Source organism: Cervus elaphus, chromosome 20 (genome assembly GCF_910594005.1).
Source record: "Cervus elaphus chromosome 20, mCerEla1.1, whole genome shotgun sequence".
In the NCBI taxonomy this organism is placed as follows: Eukaryota; Metazoa; Chordata; class Mammalia; order Artiodactyla; family Cervidae; genus Cervus; species Cervus elaphus.
Window position 1 is genome coordinate 41,824,198 of NC_057834.1, and position 18,911 is coordinate 41,843,108.

The 18,911-nt window shown below is 48.9% G+C and overlaps 1 protein-coding gene across 4 annotated transcripts; it reads left to right on the plus strand.

Moving 5' to 3' along the window:
- The first annotated feature begins 10,083 nt into the window (after window positions 1-10,083).
- On the plus strand, window positions 10,084-12,855 carry C2CD4D (C2 calcium dependent domain containing 4D). 4 transcript variants are annotated; one of them, XM_043877399.1, is made up of 2 exons: window positions 10,084-10,606; window positions 11,539-12,855. In XM_043877399.1, the coding sequence occupies exon 2, from the start codon at window positions 11,623-11,625 to the stop codon at window positions 12,661-12,663; it is 1,041 nt and encodes a 346-aa protein (XP_043733334.1). In that variant the 5' UTR covers window positions 10,084-10,606; window positions 11,539-11,622; the 3' UTR covers window positions 12,664-12,855. The 4 variants fall into 4 exon arrangements, with proteins under 4 accessions (XP_043733334.1, XP_043733335.1, XP_043733336.1 ...); XM_043877400.1 differs by having other exon boundaries at window positions 10,084-10,573; XM_043877401.1 differs by lacking the exon at window positions 10,084-10,606 and adding an exon at window positions 10,683-10,737.
- Window positions 12,856-18,911: the final 6,056 nt, after the last annotated feature.

Genomic DNA, 18,911 nt, shown 5'->3' on the forward strand with positions numbered 1-18,911 from the left:
AGGCATGCTGAAGGCCCAGCTGCTGGTGAAACGTAGGCCTCTGGAGTGGCACAAACCTGGAGTGAAAGGAAGGTGTGAAGCAGCCAGCAAAACCAAGGGGCCATGGCAGACGCATCAGGTGAGAACAATGGTAAAGGAGGAAAAAGACTGATATGGCTGGTGCACATTTCTAAGGAGGAAAGGTTTGATGTGAGAACAGCTGTGTCATTGTTCAGCTGCTCATTGGTGTCCAATTCTTTGTGACCCCATGGACTGCAGCACGCCAGGCTTCCCTGTCCGTCACCAACTCCCAGAGTTTGCTCAAACTCATGTCCATTGAGTCGGTGATGCTATCCAGCCATCTCACTTTCTGTCATTCCCTTCTCCTCCTTCCTTCAATCTTTCCCAGCATCAGTGTCTTTTACAATGAGTCAGCTCTTCACATCAGGTGGCCAAAATATTGGAGCTTCAGCATCAGTTCTTCCAATGAATATCAGGGTTGATTTTCTTTAGGATGGACTGGTTGCATCTCCTTGCAGTCCAAGGGAATCTCAAGAGTCTTCTCTAACACCACAGTTCAAAAGCATCAATTCTTCGGCACTCAGCTTTCTTTATAGTCCAACTCTCAATCCATACGTGACTACTGGAAAAACCATAGCTTTGACTACATGGACCTTTGTCAACAAAGTGACATCTCTGCTTTTTAATACACTATCTAGGTTGGTCATTGCTTTTCTTTCAAGGAGCAAGCATCTTTTAATTTCGTGGCTGCAGTCACTGTCTACAGTGATTTGGAGCCCAAGAAAATAAAGTTGGTCATTGTTTCCATTGTTTCCCCATCTATTTACTGTGAAGTGATAGGACTGGATGCCATGATCTTAGTTTTTTGAATGCTGAGTTTTAAGCCAGCTTTTTCACTCTCCTCTTTCACCTTCATCAAGAGGCTCTTTAATTCCTCTTTGCTTTCTGCCATAAGAGTGGTGTCATCTGCCTATCTGAGGTTATTGATATTTCTCTGATAAGTCATGTCCAACTCTTTGCAACCCCATGGACTATAGCCCGCCAGGCTCCTCTGTGTATGGGATTTCCCAGGCAAGAATACCAGAGTGGGTTGCCACTTCCTTCTCCAGGGGATCTTTCCAACTCAGGAATCAAAACCCCGTCTCCTGCGTTGGCAGGCAGATCCTTACCACTGAGCCACCCGGGACACCCTTTATTACGTATGGTGATGCCAAATGCTGAAACTGATAAAGCTTTGCATCTCCATAGTCTAACCCTTTTTGTAAATAGACTGTGGTTTTCATTAATATTAGGTCTAGTGTTTGGTTTTTAGCAGTCATTCAGGAACCTGACTGACAAAAGCTCTGTCATCTTCAACATGCAGTTTCCAAAATCATCCTGGGTCGATGCCTAGTTGCCAAATGAGAGAAGAGATAATCACAAGGAGGTTTTCAGAACCAAGCCTCAAAGTGTCTCCTCAGTCACAAGACTCCACCAAACTGCAAGGGAGCTTAGCTGGAAAATATGGCCTAATTCCATGTTGTGGAAGAAAGGGAAATGGGGTTGGTAATAGCTAGCTACCACTGCCTCCGTTTGAAAGGAGGATCAGCAGAGGAGGGTGAGTCTGTGTCCAAATTCTCATCCTGCCAAGTAATTCAGGGGTTCGGGAAAAATGAGGTTTTTGTGGCATGGAACAGGGTCAGAGAGTTGGACACAAATTCAGCAGTGGTGGGTAGATCAGGTTCTCTTTCTAGCAACTAGACCACAAACTTCCTAAGCCATCAGTCTTGAATGACAAGCAAAAGATCAGTTGACATGGATTTGAAGGGACTTGATCCAGTACCTTCCAAAAACTGGAGATTTACTAGAAGCCACAGCCAGAAACCTTGTGGCAGCTCTTCCCTCCCCCACACTCACATAAAAATCCTTTCTCAGGGACTTGCCTAGTGGTCCAGTGGTTAAGACTCTGCACTTCCAATGCAGTGGGCATGGATTTGATCCCCGGTTGGGGAACTAAGATCCCACATGCTGCATGGCACAGCAACAAAACAAAACAAAACACCCTTCTCTTGTGCTTTCACGGCTACCTTTGAAAACTAATTAAACCCAGAGTCTAAATCAGTGTACACCAAAAACCTATTGTCCTTTATTCATGGTCAGGTCAGTTCAGTTCAGTTGCTCAGTCGTGTCCAACTCTTTGCAGCCCCATGAACTGCAGCATGCCAGGCCTCCCTGTCCATCACCAACTCCTGGAGTTTACCCAAACTCATGTCTATTGAGTCAGTGATGCCATCCAACCATCTAGGGCCTAATCTTCATTTAAACACTTCCAAGAGAAGAAGGGAAATATATTCCATCTTTCCCATACAGTCAAGAAAAGGAAGAAAACCAAAACAGTTGTATTTGGAAACCCAAATACAACTTGCTTCTTTCTTTTCTTACTTGGCAACTGGATGTCAACACTCAGGATGACTTTGAAAGCCAAGTGCTGAGGATGGCAGAGGTTCAATACACCCTGTCACTTCTCTACTGGGGCCAGTTTCTAGCAGAAAACAAACATAAGCTGAAAAAACGTACAGAAGTAGGAGGGTCTCAGGCAAGACCCACAGCCAGGCTGGGAGTGACAGCCTTGATTGGAAAAGGCCTGCAGGGCAGGCAGGGATCTCAAGAATGGAAATGAGATCACCAGCTGCTGGATGCTTTTCTAGCATTGAGAGCATTGACAGATGCCTCTCTTCTCACAGAGGCCCAAGTATTGCAGCTTTCTAGGCAGAAACAAGGGGAAGTGCCACCTCCACACTTTAAAAACCAATTCCATGTGTAGTGCGTTCATCTGGAATGCAACTACTTACTCAGGTAGATGGGGTGGAATCCAACAGGCCATCCAGGCAAATGTGATAGCTTATTCTGCTTGAAGCAAAGGATATGTGTTCTCCAAATATTTGAATCAAGGGCCAAGAGAAACCAAAGAGTGAATAAAGCAATTATAAGACTAACCAGTTCAGAAAGCAAGGGATATCAATAGCTCATATTGCTGGGAGCCAACACACGAGATCCCACCCATGACAAGGCCATGAGGGAGAAAACCTGATGGGCAAGGCAGATCAGGTTTTCAGGGATTTCGAAAAGCTGCCCCCGGCGCTCACCTTAAAGATGATATCTGTCTTTCTGATGCCTGCCTCAATAGACTACTCCCTAATTTCTGTGACACAGGCAGAAGGCCTTCCCCAATCTCTTCCCAAATAAGAATCAGTTTAGAACTTTAATCAATAAGTTTCCCAGGTGGTGGTATTTTATGAGATTATACAGGGTGAAAGGAGTGTTTTAATTTAAACTCCTTTGCTGGTAGTTTGTTAGCCAAATGCATTTATGCGCTTGGTACTAATATGCATGATTGCTTATAATATCCTAATCATAAAATAGCATAAAGAACCTGATTATAAAGTGCTTGGGCCTGGTGCACTGGGAAGACCCAGAGGAATCGGGTGGAGAGGGAGGTGGGAGGGGGGATTGGGATGGGGAATACGTGTAACTCTATGGCTAATTCATATCAATGTATGACAAAACCCACTGAAATGTTGTGAAGTAATTAGCCTCCAACTAATTAAAAAAAAAAAAAAAAGAACCTGATTATATAAAAGCCCTAATAGACATAGAGCCTTTTTGAGGGGTGAAGGAGTCCTATTAGAAAACATAAGAAAAATTATTCTATAGGTGGTTATTGGGTTGACATTTGCTTGCTGTGTTTTGCTTGCTGTGTTTTTGCTTTTAATGTGCTAAGGTTGTGTTATAGAAACCATTGTTAATATAGTTAAAGATCTAGAGAAATAAGAACTTAGCCCTAGTGTGGTAACAATGAGATGGTTGTTAATTGTCAGCCAGGAGTGCTAGGCAGAAGCTGCCTCACCAAAGTCGCAGAGTCAGTGTGGGGTAAACTTCTTAGATAAATGCAACTGACAACTTCTGCAGAAGGATTAATTTTTGTGTTAATAAGGCTATACTTCTACTCTGTACTGTTGCCCTATGAGACTGCTACCTTTCAGTTAAGGTCACCATAGAAACAGAAAATAGGTTTACATACACCTGACTTGCATAAAATGTTAATAGGCCCCAAGACCAGAAGATAATGTACAAGACCCTCATAAACAAAGAAGTATGCAGAAAACACCCTGGTTTCATGAAGAATAAGCTGATGTAATGTTTAACTATCTTCCCCTTAGAAATGTACTAATTTAGGGTATAAAAGCCACGGTAAAAAATAAAGCATTGCCAGACTCTGCCAGACTCTGCACCCCCCATCTGGTCACCCTCTCTCTCTTTCTTTCTCTCTCCCTTTCTCTCTCTCTCCCTCGCAGACTTGGCCCTATCAAGGCTGGTCTCACGTGTCTTCTCTCTCTCTCTCGTCGACGCCGTTCATCCTGAGGGTACCCCCTGGATCCTGCCGAGGCTGGACCCCGGCATCATATCAGCTCCCCCTAAGGTCTTCCTGAAACTAAGATCAGAGAGTTAGGTCATTCATCAAGGGTCCTGGGTGAGGAGCCAGAGCTACAAGACATCGTATATCACCAATCCTCTCACCTGCCAGTACCTGCAATGTGCGCGGGTGGCCAAGTTATGCTGCCTGAGGCCACTGCTCAAGGACACGGGACAATTTAGCCCAAAAGCCCAGGAAGTCTTGTCGTTGTCTGCTGACCTGGAAGAAACGCCTCTCCCCTCTGTGTCTCTTCTTCTGGCTTGAACCCAGGGAAGCACTCTGTACTGCCCAGTCCTTTTAAGTGTCCTTCTACAGTGGCACTGGCAAGAAAAAGGAGGTCGAGGCCCCAGGTCACCTATAAAGTTCTTGAGTGGCAGCAATGGTGCTGGAAGGGGCGGGAAGCCACACTGTGGGCCCTCATTCAGGAAGAAGCTCTGCTTAATGATGAAGACCCCGGGAGTACAAGAAAGAACAGAGGTTCTTTAAGATAGAAGATCTGGATTCTAGTCTCAACTCTTGCTACTCTTTGGCACATCATTTCTTTTGGGGTCTGTTTCCTGCTCTATAAAAATGAAAGAGTAGATGAGGTGACCTCCAAGTTCCAGGTCTGACGTCTTATTGTTCTAATTAAGTCAACTTTCAGCTCCCTGGTGTGCCAGTCATTTGAGTGATTGCTCTCAGGTCCCCATCCTTGTCCTACTCTGCCGTGGACTGCAGAGGCCCAGTGCCTGCAGTCTACGTTTCCCAGTCTCCTTTGTCATCGGCTTTGAAAGGCTCTGGTGGCAGACTGGAAAGTGGGAAGTCGGGAGACGTAAGCGTATTTCTCACCCTTTTCTGTTCTGAGAGGCAACTCAAGTAGTGGCGGTGTCTCAATAATTACAGATCCTGCTAGACAGCCCTCACCTTCCTATTTTGCTATTTTTGTTCTTCCACCACTTTGGTGACAGGTTCCCTGTGATAAATGCTCTCTGTTGAACCACCTAACTGCCTGCAACCCCGTGGACTGTAGCCCACCGGGCTCCTCAGCCCATGGGATTCTCCAGGCAAGAATACTGGAGTCTGTAGCCATTTCCTTTTCCAGGGGATCTTCCCAACCCAGGGATCGAACCCAGGTCTCCTGCATTGCAGGCAGATTCTTTATTGTCTGAGCCACCAGAGGGAAGACTGTCTTCCTCACCAGACCCCGACTAATAGAGTCAGACTGTGGATTGTCTACAGTCAGTTTTCAGTCCCACTGGTGTACAGCCTAGGTAGTATACAATCTTCTGTGCTCCCTTCATTTAATATCTACCAAGAAGAGAAAATGGAAGGCAAGAGGAAGGAGGAAAATGAACAGAGATTGAGCACAATACTGGCTAAACCCAAATCTCGGCCCATTTTCCCCCTGCACACAGCACAGCTGAGCACAGCTGGAGAAAACCCACACAACCTTCCTGTCCAGTCTCACTATCCTAAGTTAGTGTTAGTTGCTCAGTCGTGTCCAACTCTTTTTGACCCCGTGGACTGTAGCCTGCCAGGCTCCTCTGTCCATGGAATTCTCCAGGCAAGAATACTGGAATGGGTTGCCATTCCCTTCTTCAGGGTATCTTACTGACCCAGGGACAGAACCTGGATCTCTGCATTGCAGGCAGATTCTTTACCATCTGAGCCACAAGGCTGTAAAGCGGGCCCATAATACTGTCCAGCAATCACCCTGCGGTTTTGTAGATCATTCACTCTCCTGACTTCCTAGCTGACTGTTTCATTCCTGGTCCCCTCTACCCAAACCCCAAGCACCATCTTCCTCCCCCATCATCACTCTCACCTAAAGACCTTGTTTCCTGTGATACTGAGAAATTAGAAGTATTCAGAGAGAGCAAGCCCCCACCACCATATCTCTCCACCTGCTGCCTCTACCAGTTTATTCCACTTCCTCTCCAATAACTGTGGGCGAACTGTTCATATGCAGGCAAGGGACCACCCTTAGCTCTATTCCTTATGCGTGACACCAATTTCTTCTAATCTACTTGGCAACATTGCTCCAAATATTTTCCTTTGTCTCATCTGCATTATCATTTTCCTTTTCTATTTGATTTTTCCCATTGGCAAACATATTATTTCTGTCATTTAAAATATTTTCTCTTGATTCTACTCCCTCTCTGGTGACTGCCCCTCTTTCTCCCTTTGAGCAAACTCCTCCAGAGAGTTGTCTTCACTCTCTTTCTCCTATTCTTTCTTGAGCCCACTCCAATTAGTATTTTGCCTTCACCACTCCAAGAAATTGCTCTTGTCAAAGGTGCCAATGACCCTGCAGATACTACATCCAATGGTCAAGTCTCAGTCCTTATTTTATCAGACCTTGCCACAGCATCTGGCATAGCTGCTTCCTCCTCCTCTCCCACTCTGCTGGGGCATCCGGGACTCAGTTGTTGATTGGCTTTTCTTTTCTACCTACAGTTCATCAAGTCTTCTGACTTTAAATTCCATTTACATTTCTCTTTGTACCCACATTTATACTTCCAGTCTGGGCCTCTCCTTGAGCTCTGGATTAATATATCTACCTGCTTACTCTCCATTATTAAAATTATTTATTAAAAAATGTATTACATCTCCATTTTTAAAATTATTTATTCTTAATTGAAGGATAATTGCTTTATAATATTGTGTTGGTTTCTGCCATACATCAACATGAATCAGCCATAGCTATACATATGTCCCCTCCCTCTTGAACCTCCCTCCTACCTCCCACCCAATTCCATCCTTCTAGTCAGTATCTCCATTTAGATGTCTAACAGATATCTCAAGTTAACTGATCTAAAATTGTTGCTCAGTCGCTCAGTCGTGTCCAACTCTTTGCATCCCCATGACTGCAGCACACCAGGTTTCCCGGTCCTTCATCATCTCCCATAGCTTTCTCACGCTTATGTCCATTGAGTCAGTGATGCCATACAACCATCTCGTCCTCTATCATCCCCTTCTCCTCCTGCCTTCAATCTTTCCCAGCACCAGGGTCTTTTCTAATGAATTAGCTCTTCACATCAGATGGCCACAGTGTTGGAGCTTCAGCTTCAGATCTAAAATTGAGCTCCTATTTTCCCCCTCAGCGAATGGCAACTCCATTCTTCCAACTGTTAGAGCCAAAAACCTTGGATAATTCTTTCCCTTTAGATAAGGATGGGTCCATCATGAAATCCTGTTGATTCTATCTTCAGAATATAGCCAGAAACTGACTACTATGATGCTGATCGACGCCCCAATCATCTTGCTCAAAGATTATTTCAATATTATCTGTTTTCCCTATTCATGCCCTTATCGCTCTCATTCTACCCTCAACACAGCTGCCAGAGCAACCCATTTAACGCATAAGTCAAGCTGTATCACTCCTTAGCTAACCACAAGGAAAAGCTAAAATTGTTACAGTGGCTTCAAGCCCCATAAGATTCTGGCCTTATCTCTAAGGTCATCTTCCCATCATTCATTCTGTTCCAGCTACCCTGGACTCTGCCTCCTTAAACACTCCAGGCATGCTTCTGCTTCAGGGACTTTGCATTTCAATTCCTTCTGCTTAGAATGCTTTCCTTTCTCCCTCCTTCATATCATTACTGAAATGTTACATTCTCAAGGTGGCCATCCTTGACGCTACTATTTAAAATTGTATGTTCTCCTGATACCATGATCCTCCCCTACTTTAATTTTCTCCCCAACACTGATTTTCATCTGACAAGCTGTATTTTTAACTAATTTATTTTTGTCTACGGTCTTTCTTCTTCCACTAAAGTATAAATTCCATTTGGCCAGAAGATTTCTCTGTTTTCTCACTGCTATATCCTCAGAGTCTAGTACACAGTACCTGGCATGTGGTAGGTAGTCAATAACTATGGATGGATGAATGAATGAAACTAAAGAATCAAACTTCCCTGAATCCTACCCTTCCTCTGGACTTGTTATCACAGAAGACAAAAATGTCCTTATTGTCAAGTAAGATTGAATTGCGGTTTCTGTTTTCATGTACTTGTAGCAGAAGTCAATCTAACTGATACCCAAGTGTGACCTTTTTCACTCTTTTACATTTTTTTTTAATTTCTGTTTAGTTCCCTGGGTCTTCTATGCATGAGCTTTCTCTAGTTGCAGCAAATGAGGGCTACTCATTGCACTGCATGGGCTTCTCATGGCAGTGGCTTCTCGTTGCAGAGCACAGGCTCTAAGGGCATGGGCTTCAGTAGTTGCAACACAAGGGTTCAGTAGTTGTGGCACATGGGCTTAGCTACCCCTCAGATTGTGACCTCTTCCCGGACCAGGGATGGAACCCGTGTCCCCTGAATTGGCCAATGGATTCTTAACCACTGTACCACCAGGAAAGCCCCTATGTGTGATCTTAATCTTCATGCTAACTCTGAAGTTTAGATATTTTCTCTCCATTTTTCAGATGAGAAAGGAGAACTCCTGAGAGATTAAGTTACCTGCCAGAGGTCATACAGTTAGTAAGTCCCAGGGCTCAAATCCCAACCTGACTGATGCCACAGCTGCGAGTTCTTAGGTGCAGCACTCCACACAGACCACCGTCCCCAGAAACGACACCAAGGCTGAGCTAAGTCAGAAGCCTTTGGACTGGAGGGTCTGGGTGCTGCCAGTCACCTCCATAAAGGAAACATTTGCTCCCTGAAGACTCTTAAGTATCAGATGTCAAAATAATAATCTTGTTCATTTCCTGAATTTCACAATTTGCCTTGTTGCTGTCATTATTCTCTGTCTGCTTCCCCCTTCTATGTATCCCCAGCATTTAACACAATGAAGGGATAAATGAACTAATTCAGATACAATTCTGCTTGAAGTGAAAATGTTAGTCACTCATTCTTGACTGACTCTTTGAGACCCCATGGACTGTAGCCCACCAGACTCCTCTGTCCATGGAAATCTCCAGGCAAGAATACTGGGGTGGGTAGCCTTTCCCTTCTCCAAAGAATCTTCCCAACCCAGGGATGGAACCTGGGTCTCCTGCATTGCAGGCAGATTCTTTACTGGCTGAGCCACCTGCTTAATATCATTCATTCATTCACAGTTCTGATTAAACATCTGACTTGTTCTGAGCACTGTCTTTGTGATGTTTATAGTCTACTAAGGGAAGAGGATATTAAACAGTCACAGAAATAAAGTCACACACACACAAAAAGAAACTGTGAACAGGGCCATAAGGGAGAAGTATGGGGTACTATGAAAACAGACAACAGAATGTCCTAATTTCAGTGGAAGAATGTCAGTGAGGACCTCCAGATCTGAAGGGTGAAGGCGAAGTGGTCCTCGAAGAAGACTGTCCTAAGGAGGGAATGAAGGATGGTGAGTGTTCCTGAAGTACAGCTGATGGTCTCATCTTGCCAGCGGTGGCCTGTGTTTCCTAGAATCTGCCTTCAAGGACAGGAAGGAAGGGGGAGACACTATGTTTACAGTTTAACACACATCTGACAAGCCTGACCTCTACTCACTGATGGAAACAGCTCTGTCCTCAGTGTCTCTATGTCCAGATATTTCCAGCTTGGTCACTTTTCCCTGGTCCAGTGTAACTCAAAGAACTAGTCACTGCAGTCACTGGGATGTCTCCAGAACTAAACAGTGGGGGCCAAGGCAGGATTCCAGCAAGGAGGGCCTTGCAGAAGTTACCGTTTGTGTGGTCAGGGCTGTGGGTTTCACCTAGGAGGGTTGGGTGGGGCACGGGTAGCATTAAGGGATGGAGGCCACTGCGAACGAATGGCTGTCTCCCTTTTCGCAGCAGCCCTCCCCAACTCCCAGCAGAGAAGGCCCCAGGGCACAGGGCTAGCTTGCTGCTAGAAACCTGAAGGAAAGAGTTAAGAAGGCCGGGCTGATGGACGCAAAGACAGAACTGTGTTTATCCAGGAAAAGAGGTCGTACGTAGGCAACGGAGGCCCCTGCCGGCTCCTCCCAGGACTGGGCTGGGGGAGCAAGCTGGAGAGGAAGTTGTTCCCCTCCGGGCTCCGAACGGCTCCTGGCCCGAGGCCAGGACCCAGAGGCGGCCCACAGGTGAGGCCTGAACTCTGGGCGTCAGGCCGAGAGCATTGCCTTGGAGCTCAAACTCCCAGAGAGAAAGTCGGAACATCGCGCTCCCTGGGAGTGCGGCGAGCGGGTGCGGTAAGCGCGCTGCGGAGGGCCTCCCGGAATCAGGTCAGAGGGTGACAGAGAATCAATGCTGTCTTTGTGCTCAGCGGTTTCCTAGGGAGAAAAGGAGGGGAGAGTGGGAGGGGCGGCCCAACTACTCGGTCCGCTGCAGACTCGAGATGCGGTAGGACTGGGAGGTAGGGAGCCGGACAGTCAGGGCTTAAGTGGGGATGGCATTCTGTGCCCCCGAGGGGTGCTCTTCTTGAGCAGGCCGTGGGTGCTCTCAGGGCAGCAGTCAAATGTGCTGGCAGTTTGCTTCTGGCCTGGAACGACCCCGGAAGGCGAGGGAGGAGCAAGAGGATACAAGTGGGGCAGGGACGAAGGATGGCTCAGCCTGGAGAAACTTGCGCAGCCGCAGGGGACGGGAGCCAAGGGGTGGGGGTGGGGAGGGGGGTGGGGGGAGTCCCAAGCGGCGCCAGATCAGACCCTGGAGGAGAGCCCCAGTGTTCCGGAATGGGCATGGGAGAAGGGGGTGACCCCCACGCCTTCCCTAGGGCCGCGGTGTCTCTTGAGGAGGAGAGTGAATATGAAGGAGTTCCAGCTCTGGGTCAGTGTTTGTGACTTCAGAGCTTTTGATAATTCGGCTCTGGGTCAGTTTGTGACTACAGACCTGTTGATAATGTGATGTTACTCGATTCTTCTAATAGGAGTCTAGGGTTCCAGTGGGTGTGTTAGGCCTTCTCACTCAGAAGTGGGTGTACATCTTTAGTACCGGGGAGAGCAGTGGGAGAGTCTGATGTCCGAGGCCTTACTGTCTAGCCCTGGGCTCCCTCTGTTTCTCTCCGCACCCCCAGACTTTGCCGCCCTTTGTTTTTGCCGCTCAAAAAGGGTCTAGGGCGCCGGTTGGGCCCCCAAAGAAGGGAGCGGCGGCAGATCACCCGGTGTGGTGTACGTTTGCAGCATCATTCACCTTGGGCTCCCCTTCTTTCCGTGCCCAGGCCTCCACGCTGGACTTGGATCCTCTCGGCCTCTTGGAATTCGGACTTTCAGCACCCACCCCACCCCCCCACCGCCGCCGCCTCATGTGGCTCTTGGAGAAAGCTGGCTACAGGGTAGGGGCCGCGGAGCCCAGGGCCGGGTGGGCGCCCTCCAGTTTGTTTCCTAAGCGCCGCACCCCGTGCCCGCTGGCTCGCCCCTGCCCCAACGTCCTCACCCCGGATCGCATCCCGCAGTTCTGCATCCCGCCTCGGCTCCGGGACCCAGGCGTCGCGCAGCCCCACAGCGGCGGGCGCGGCCTCCCCGCGACCTGTTCCCTGCCACACCTGGCGGGCCGCGAAGGCTGGGCCTTCCTACCCGAGAGCCCGCACACGCGCCGGCGCGAGTCCCTGTTCCACCGGCCACCGCCCACCCCCGCCGGCGGGCTGCCCCCCGCGCCGTCCCGGCTGCACGTCTCCGCCCCGGACCTGCGCCTCTGCCGGGCCCCCGACAGCGACACGGCCTCGTCGCCGGATTCGTCGCCCTTCGGCTCGCCGCGGCCAGGCCCCGACCGGCCCCGGCCGCGCTCGCTGTCCCGGGTGCAGGCGGGCTCTGCCGACACCAGCCCGTACGCCTCGCGCCGCGCGGGACCGCCCACGCCGCCCCTCTTCCACCTCGACTTCTTGTGCTGCCAACTGCGGCCGACCCAGGAGAGCGTGCTGCACCTCGAGCCCCGGGGAGGGCAGCTGCGGCTCTCCGCCGAGTACCCGGCCGGGCCCGGGCGGCTGCGGCTGCGCCTGGTGAGCGCCGAGGGCCTGCCGCGGTCTCGGGCCGGCCCTGGGAGCGGCGGCGGCGGCTGCTGCGTGGTGCTGAGGCTGCGGCCGCGCGTCCGGCCGCGGGGCCAGCGGAGCCGAGTGGTCAAATGCAGCACCAACCCCATCTTCAACGAGGACTTTTTCTTCGATGGGCTCGGCCCGCCGGACCTGGCCGCCCACAGTCTGAGGGCCAAGGTGCTGGACAGGGGCGCAGGATTCCGCAGGGACGTGCTGCTGGGGGAGTGTGAGACGCCCCTGATTGCCCTGCTGCCGCCCTTGGGTGGTGGGCTCGGTCCCGGGGCCTCCCTGGTGCCTGCCCATCTCAGCCTGTAGCCTGAAAGACTGTCTCTTCCTCAGGAGGGCTCCCCCGGGTCTGCAGTCTTCATTCTTTCCATCTGCCCAGCATGTATTTATTTTTGCAAATAAAATATCTGTCTCCCCTTGTTTGCACACTGCGCTCTCAGATCTGCAGCCTGCTCTCCCCCCTCTGCCCTGGCCCTACAAGGGATGGAGGAAGCTCATTCAGGTTTTCTGATTTGGAGCAGACCTTAAGAAGTGGTTCTCAAACTTGAATGTGAGTATCACAGTTACCAGACATCAGAAATCCTGGATGAGCTTGTTAAACACAGGGAAAGAATCGTGAGTTCTGTTCCTGAGAGACTCTGACACTAGTTCACTAGGTCTGAGCTGAGTGGGTCAGAGGTTTCCTGGTCAACAAGGCCCCTACCCCTTCAGGGGGCCCTCCAATCACTGAAAAGCTCTGTGACTGAAGCCAGCATAACTCACCTTCCCCTGGGGGTTCCTGGGGGCCACACAGGGGAAATCAACACTCCCCACCCATCTAGCAGCCCACTCACACCCACATCTGATCTGAAGAGAGAGATGAAATTTCTGGGTCTTGGGAGTGAGTCAGAGGATGTCAGACTAGCACACTATGCCTTTAGGGATTCTCTCTCCTGCTTGTTCCTTCCACACCTGGACCTCCCAGGGATGGAGGTCCTGGGGGCAGAGGGGTCCCACTGGACTGTGAGAGCTATTCTCATGGATGCCCAGAAAAGGCTACCCAGGTGAGCAGGGGCAGAATGAGGAAGATGAATGCATGTAGGTCACATTGTATTTACCTCCTACCTGAATGTCCCTGACGTCAGCGGTGACCTTCTCTCTCACCCCTCCTTCTCTGAAGCTGGTTCCTCTTGGCTCAGGCCAGGCTTGGAAGAGGAAAAAAGGGAGGAGGAGAGGGAGGGAGGGAGGGAGGAAGGGAGACACAGTGCCAACCCAGCTTCTTTTTCCCACCCCCTTGGGCCATTTCTCATTTTACCAAGTGCCCCTAACCAAGGCCAAGCCTTCATTACCTAGATAAACCTCAGCATATACAATGCTAGCATTACACACACACACACACCCCCACACACCCACCAGGCTGCTCCATTCCTTCTCCCTCCCCTGATTAGGTCCCTCCCCAACCCACCAGGCCAGGGAAAGTCTTGCTCCAGATGTCCACCAGGTGGTAGCATTGATCAACTAATATTAAGCGCTAACAGCTACCAAAAAATATGATCGCCATGAAATGGCAACCCACTCCAGTATTCTTGCCTGGAGAATCCTATGGACAGAGGAGCCTGGTGGGCTGCCACTTATGGGGTTGCACAGAGTCGGACACGACTGAAGCGACTTAGCAGCAGCAGCAGCAGCATGCAAAGAATCTTATCCAACAACTTGTCAGCAACTCCCATGAGAGTTAAGTACTATCGTTAATATTGTTACCCAGTGTGACCTCAAGTTTTACTAATCCAGTGAGGGAAAGAACTAGGATTTAAACCACAGCCTGGCCTTAGAGTCTGAGCTCTCAGTCACTTCACTATAGTGGTGCTGGAGAAGACTCTTTTGACAGTCCCTTGGACAGCAAGATCAATCCAGTCAATCCTACAGGAAATCAACCCTTAATATTCATTGCCGATGACACACCATCTTATGGCAGAAAACAAAGAGGAAATAGCCTCTTGGTGCAAGTGAAAGAGGAGAGTGATAAAGCTGGCTTAAAACTCAACATTCAAAAAAAAGAAGATCATGGCTTCTGGTCCATTGAGTTCAGTCACTCAGTCAAGTCCAACTCGTCAACCCCAAGGACAGCAGCACGCCAGGTTTCCCTGTCCATCACCAACTCCCGGAGCCTGCTCAAACTCATGTCCATTGAGCTGGTGATGCCATCCAACCATCTCATCCTCTGTCATCCCCTTCTCCTCCTGCCTTCAATCTTTCCCAGCATCAGGGTCTTTTCCAATGAGTCATTTCTTCCCATCATGTGGCCAAAGTATTGGAGCTTCAGCCTCAGCATCAGTCCTTCCAATGAATATTCAGGACTATTCAGGATTTCCTTTAGGATGGACTGGTTGGATCTCCTGCAGTCCAAGTGACTCTCAAGAGCCTTCTCCAACACCACAGTTCAAAAGCATCAGTTCTTCAGTGCTCAGCCTTCTTTATGGTCCAACTCTCACATCCATATGTGGCTACTGGAAAGACCAGAGTTTAGTCTGGACTAGACCTTTGTTGGCAAAGTAATGTCTCTGCTTTTTAATATGCTGTCTAGGTTGGTCACAGCTTTTCTTCCAAGAAGCAAATGTCTTTTAGTTTCATGGTTGCAGTCACCATCTGCAGTGATTTTGGAGCCCAAGAAAATAAAGTCTGTCACTGTTTCCATTGTTTCCCCATCTATTTGCCATGAAGTGATGGGAGGAGAAGGGGACAACAGAGGATAAGATGGTTGGATGGCATCACCGATGCGATAGACATGAGTTTGAGTACGCTCAGGGAGTTGGTGATGGACAGGGAAGCCTGGCGTGCTGCAGTCCATGGGGTCGCAAAGAGTCGGACACGACTAAGTGACTGAACTGACTGACTGATGGGACCAGATACCATGATTTTAGTTTTTTGACCAGTCCCATCACCTCATGGCAAATAGATGGGGAAACAATGGAAACAGTGATAGACTATTTTCTTGGGCTCCAAAATCACTGTAGATGATGACTGCAGTCATGAAATTAAAAGATGCTTGCTCCTTGGAAGAAAAGTCATGACAAACATGGACAGCATATTAAAGAGCAGAGACATTACTTTGCCAACAAAGGTCTAGTCCAAACTAAACTATGGGTTTTCCAGTAGTCACCTATGGACATGAGAGCTGGACCATAAAGAAGGCTGAGTGCCAAAGAACTGATGCTTTTGAACTGTGGTGTTGGAGAAGACTCTTGAGAGTCCCTTGGACTGCAAGGAGATCAAACCAGTTAATCCTAAAGGAAATCAGTCCTGAATATTCATTGGAATGACTGATGCTGAAGTTTCAACACTTTGGCCACCTGACATGAAGGGCTGACTCATTAGAAAACACCCTGATGCTGGGAAAGATAGAAGGCAGGAGAAGGGGATGACAGAGGATGAGATAGTTAGATGGCATCACCGACTCAATGGACATGAGTCCAGGAGTTGGTAATGGACAGGGAAGCGTGGAGTGCTGCAGTCCATGGGGTCACAAAGAGTCAGACACAACTTAGTAACTGAACAACAACAACATAATATCCTAAGTGCCAGCTGCCACCTCCCAATCAGGTCACTTCCTTCCCTAGGATGATAGCTCTCCAATCTTTTCAGCATGTGAAGTCCACCCATAGGTCCAGTTCTATCCCTAGTACTGTCCTACTTCAACCCCAAATCCTCCCCTAACAATATTTGGTGAACAGCTGTATTTGATGCCTATTTCAAAGGAGAAAAAAAAGAAGAGGCCATTCACCCTTCATTCCTGCAGTCCTTCAACAAATACTTACAGAGGGCCAGCAGGGGCTTCCCTGGTGGCTCAGTCAGTAAAGAATCTGACTGCAACACAGGAGACCTGGGTTTGATTCCTGAGTCAGGAAGATCCCCTGGAGAAGGGAATGGCGACCCACTCCAGTATTCATGCCTGGAGAATTCCATGGACAGAGGAGCCTGGGGGGCTACAGTCCATACGGTCGCAAAGAGTGGGATACAGCTGAGCAACTGAGCACACACACACCGCAGGTGCTGGACTTTGGATACGGCAGTGATCAAAACAGAAACGGGAGCCTGTTACACAGAATGAAGCAAGTCAAAAAGAGAAAGAGAAATATCGATATTAACACTTATATATGGAATCTAGAAAAATGGTAGTGATGGGCTTATTTGCAGGGCAGCAATAGAGACTCAGGGCTTCCCAGGTGGAGCTAGTGGTAAAGAACCCTAGAGAATACCTTGGACAGAGGAGCCTTGGGGGCTACAGTCCACAGCGTCGCAGAGTCTAACGCAATTGAAGCGACTTAGCATGCAAGCACAACAGAGACACAGACATAAAGGACAGACTTGTGGACACAGGGAAGGAAAGGTGGGATGAATTGAGAGGGTAGCATTGACACATATACATTACCATATGTAAAAGAGCTAGCTAATGGGCAGTTGCTATAGGACACAGAGAGCTCAACCTGGTGCTCTGTGACAACCTAGAGGGGTGGGAGGGAGGTCCAAGAGGGAGGGCACATATGTATACCTATGGCTGATTCATGTTGATGGATGGCAGAAACCAACACAATATTGAAAGCAATTACACTCCAATTAATAAATAAACAGTGAAAAAAAAAACAGAAATGGGAATCAGACAAGTTACAAAATGAATAAGTAAAATGTAAAAATGTTACTTGATGATGTTTTAGAGAAAATTGAAGCAGGAAAGGGGGCAAAGGAAGAAAGTCAGACAGAGAGAAGAAGGGAGGAATGGAAAGAGAGAGAGAGAGAGACTGAAACATTTCTTTTTAACCACAGTACTTTACTCATTATGCCAGTTAATCATTGCAACTACTCAGCAAGGTGGGTTCTGTTACCATTTGACCTGGCCGATAGATCAGAGAGGTTAAGTAAACTTGCCTGAGGATCAGCCCTGGCTGCAGGGAAATTTCAGGACTGTGGCTTCCTCCAAACCTCCCACTGCTGCTCAGAGGTGGCTGAGAGGTGAGAATTCAAGTCCATTCCAGTCAGGAGCAGTTCACTCAGTGTCCACAGCTGTGACCTTCCCCTCCCCACACCACGGGGGCCACAATGTCTCAGGAGGAACCTCCTGGCAAGCTAAAGCCACAAAAGCTTGCCCTGGGGCCAATAAGGTCAGAAGATCCCCTCCAGTGTGCAGACTGCTCTGGCCTCAAAGTATGTTCAGACACAAGTCTGGACTGATATTATTGTCCCCCTTTTATTTTTTTTTCAATTAATTAATGTATTTTAATTGGAGGCTAATTACTTTATAATATTGTAGTGATTTTTGCCATACATTGACATGAATCAGCCATGGGTGTCCATGTGTCCCCCATCCTGAATCTATTGTCCCCCTTTTAATGATGTGGTAATTGAGGCCTGATAATAGTAGGCTGCATTCTTATCTGTCTTTTGGCTCCAAAAATCAGAGCTCCTGCTTTTCAACCCTCCTTGCTGCATCCAAGCCTAAATGACCACAAATGTTAACCGACAGGCAGGGGCATGTGGAACGTTCAGGGCCAGGAACTAGGGTCAAATTTCTACTGTCCCTCCACCCACAGTGGCCTTTGTGACAGGAAAGGGGAGAGCTGGTGACTGTGAGGTGTTTATAGAAGTGGGATGTCTTTTCTTTCATGGTTGAGGGGCCTGAGTCCCCTTCCCGAGTCACTCCAGTGGGTTGAGGTCTCCCAAGGCATGGATCTCTTAGGGAGGACGTAAAGGAAAGTGTTCCTAATCACAGGGTCGGGCTTCCCAGAGGGGGTGGGCCTTGAAGGATGGAGCTGAGGTAGTATGTGGCATGCAGGCTGCCCAGGTCCCCCGTACTTTCCACCTTTCCACCCCAGGCCCCCCCAAGGAGGGCAGGCCTGCCCTAAGCTTTAAGTGGTTTCTGTGGTTTAGGGGTGGGGAAGAAGGGAAAGAGAAGTTGGTGACTGTTCCCCAGTTCCAAGCCGCCACCACCACCCTCCACCCCCTCTAGGCTGCTTGCCCCTCACTTTCAGATTCCCCTGATAAGGGAACTTGGGCACGTGGGGGGTGAAATGGTTCTCTGATCCCTATCAGCCTCTTCCTTGCATAAAAATGTGAGGAGGAAATAACCAATGCCCTGCTCTGAAAGGACTGAAACCTCCAGAAAGGGGGCTGTGATTGGAGCAGAAGAGAGGAAGGGTAGGCACGAGGGGACTTCCCAAAAGGATTGAGTTATCTTCTTGCCCCAGGGAGAAAGAATACCAGCCATCCATGCGTACGGCAAAGAAGGGATAGAAATGTCCAGGAGGGATGTAATTAGCTTAGGTCTAGGAGGACCCTGTCTTCCCATCCACCAGTCACTTCCTGCCCACCTTACACCATGACCCAAAGCAGCGGGGCTGAGACAGGCAACCAGACCTGTGGTATCTGGGGCAGGCAGGGCTGCCTGGCACCATGCCGGGGCCAAGTGCCCATTGCCAGGCGCTCTGCATGGCCTCTGCTCTGTGCCCATGCTTGGGAGGTCAGGAAGGATCCTGAGAGACCCAGAGTCTCAGAGGAAGGGAGGCTTAAAGAGAAGAAAAGAGAGA